The sequence below is a fragment of the Primulina huaijiensis genome, chromosome 18 (assembly GCF_012295235.1).
Source record: "Primulina huaijiensis isolate GDHJ02 chromosome 18, ASM1229523v2, whole genome shotgun sequence".
NCBI lineage: Eukaryota > Viridiplantae > Streptophyta > Magnoliopsida > Lamiales > Gesneriaceae > Primulina > Primulina huaijiensis.
The window spans coordinates 18,599,768-18,602,560 of record NC_133323.1 but is presented as its reverse complement, the minus strand read 5'-3'; the positions used below and the strand labels follow the sequence as shown (position 1 = coordinate 18,602,560).

General features: G+C 41.3%; 1 protein-coding gene across 1 annotated transcript; it reads left to right on the top strand.

The window, feature by feature from the left end:
- Positions 1 to 904: 904 nt before the first annotated feature.
- LOC140963979 (uncharacterized) lies at positions 905 to 1,399 on the top strand. Its single transcript, XM_073423458.1, has one exon. The coding sequence runs from the start codon at positions 905 to 907 to the stop codon at positions 1,397 to 1,399; it is 495 nt and encodes a 164-aa protein (XP_073279559.1).
- The last annotated feature ends 1,394 nt before the right edge of the window (positions 1,400 to 2,793 follow it).

The following is a 2,793-nucleotide window of genomic DNA, read 5'->3' as shown; positions in this document are numbered from 1 at the left end:
GTCTTTAGATTAACTAAGTGTGATTGATGTAGGTGATCATGTGGATGAGGAGACTGGAGGCGATGAAGACTGAATATGCTGAGATGGGGGTGCACGTGAAAGCCCGAGAAACTTGCATTTCTTCCGCATAATATGATTTTGATGAGTCATGGGTTTAACCAATATGTTGAAATGATTTTGAATCTTGTTTTACGTTGTTGATTTGTTAGACTTTTGGTATTATGTTCGAGTCTTTCTTTTAAACCAGTAGACTAGAAGATCTAGTACGTTTGAGATTTTTAACTGCAGTAATTTTTATTCAGTTGTTGATGACCTTTTAAAATGCATGATTGACTTATCTATATGTCTATGAGTATGTTTATTTTCGGTCATATTTTACAAAAAAAAGTTTCAGTAGTATTTTATTAGTAGATGTTACAGTTGTTATTAGAGCAAGATTTCTTGTACAGGATTGTGCCACCGCCAGTTTCAGAAGCTCAAGTCTGTAAGATTACATGCTTCAAATGTTTTGAAAGTTTTAATGTTATCACTTGCATGTTTACATGATTTGAGTTTTTCAGTACATGTTGATTGATTGTATAGGTTAACGTTAAATGATTTAAAAGCTAGATTGAATTGCATGTTGTTAACGTTTTGAATTTGGGCTGTATTCAGATATTATGCCTCCCAGAAGAGCTCCCAGTACAGACAGGCATGATAGTAACCCTGAAGGTGACAGAGCTTTTCCACCACAACCGTCAGCAGACCCTACTACCCGAGTTCTGGAGGGTATATCACGATTGATGGAGCAGGCTCAGAAGTCTCCCAGACCCCAGATAGACATGTATAAGCAATTTAGGAGGCTCAATCCCAAGGAATTTAGTGGCACCACCAACCCGTTTGTGCAAAGGGTTGGATTCGATCGATGGAGATGCACTTCCAGTACTTGGACATGAGGGATGCTGACAGGGTCAGATGTGCCACCTATATGTTGAGAGATGATGTGTCCTTGTGGTGGGAAGGAGCCGCCCAAGGGGTTAATCTAGCTACTCTCACATGGGATCAGTTTAAAGACCTCTTCTACGACAAGTATTTCCCTGCAGACGTCAAGGGGCGCCTGACTATGGAGTTTATGAGTCTCCGACAAAAAGACTCGTATGTTACAGAGTTCATCCGGAAGTTCGACATGGGTTGTCACTTTGTGCCCATTATTAATAGGGATACTGCAGAGAAGCTGAGGCACTTCATGGATGGCCTCAGACCGACCATTGGTCAGGATGTTATGCCGATGAGGCCGGCTGGTTATGATGCTGCCAATGCTTGTGCCTTTCAAGGAGGGCAGGCCTTGAGGGATATAAATGTGGAGATGCAGAGGAAGAGGCATCAGGCCCAGCAGAGCTCACATCCCAGTAAGAGGTAGTTCACATGGCATGCAAGACACCCAAGGCAGCAGAAGCCTCAAGGTTCAAGAAGTTAGGGCAGCAGAAGCCCCCTCAGAATACAGGTGTCCCAAAGCAGGAGGAGAGGCAGCCATGCAATCAATGCAACCGTTTTCATTACGATAAATGTATGTGAGGGACCTTTAAGTGCTTCATCTGCAAAGAGGAATGCCACAAAGCTGAAGACTTCCCAAGGAACAAGGGGCCTATTACTGGTAGGGCCTATGTCATGCATGCAGAGGAGGCAGAAGCAGAGCCCGACTCGACCTTGATCACCGGTAACCTATTTTCTTAGCATTTTTTTAAAAAAATTGCCTTGATTGCATGAAATGTTAAGTTGGTTAGTAGAACTACTTTTGGAACCAAGAACTTAGAATAAAATTGGTTGCATACTCTAATTAGATGGATTTAAGGGTTAAATGGATTTAATTTAGGAATTGTGAGGGTTAAATTGCAATAACCGAAATTTTTAGGGACTCAATTGATAGTTTTCGAAAATTTAAGGGGTGAAAATTATTATTTCAAGAATCTTAGGGCTGAAGCAGTAATTTTTGAAATTTTAATTGGTCAAAATATGCAATTTCGAGAAATTCTAGGGATTTAGTTGGAGAATTTTTTATAATTATGGGTTTATCGATAGAATTTATTGAATTTATTAGGCTTGAACGGATTTGATGGTATATTTTGTCGCATAAAGGATATTTATTTCAGGTATAGCCACCTATGCACTAATAGATTCAGGAGCTACACATTCATTTATATCCGAGATTATTGTCAAATGACTGGAAATTGTACAAGAGGCCATGGATTTGGGTTTTAGAGTTTCGATTCTTTCCGGTGATCGGATGTTTACGTCGAGGATAGTGAAGAATTTGGAGCTTCGTTTGCAGAAGAATGCGGTTCAGGCAGATCTGATTGTGCTATCGATGCCTGAGTTTGACATCATTCTGGGCATGAACTGACTTTCGTCGAATGGAGCTTCGACAGATTTCCGACAGAGGTCAGTATTTGTTCGACCGCCATACGGACAATCTTTTATTTTTGAGGCAGCAAGGAACAAGCAGATGTCGTACTTCATTTCTTGTATCTATGCGAGGAAAATGATGAAAAGAGGCTGCCAAACATTTCTGACGAGTATTGTGTCAGTATCTGTGCCAGTCAATCAGAGACTGGAGGATGTCGAGATCGCCAGAGATTTTCCTAGTGTCTTTCTTGAGGACATTTCTAGCTTTCCACCAGACAGAGATCCTGCATGGGTATGCGCCTTGGCTCCTCGACTCGTAGGTCTTCATGATGCTCTTCCTCACGCTCGTTCCTGTTCATCATGTCTTTAAGCCTCTGTTGTTGTCTTCGTCTACGGAGGGTTCTTTTAATC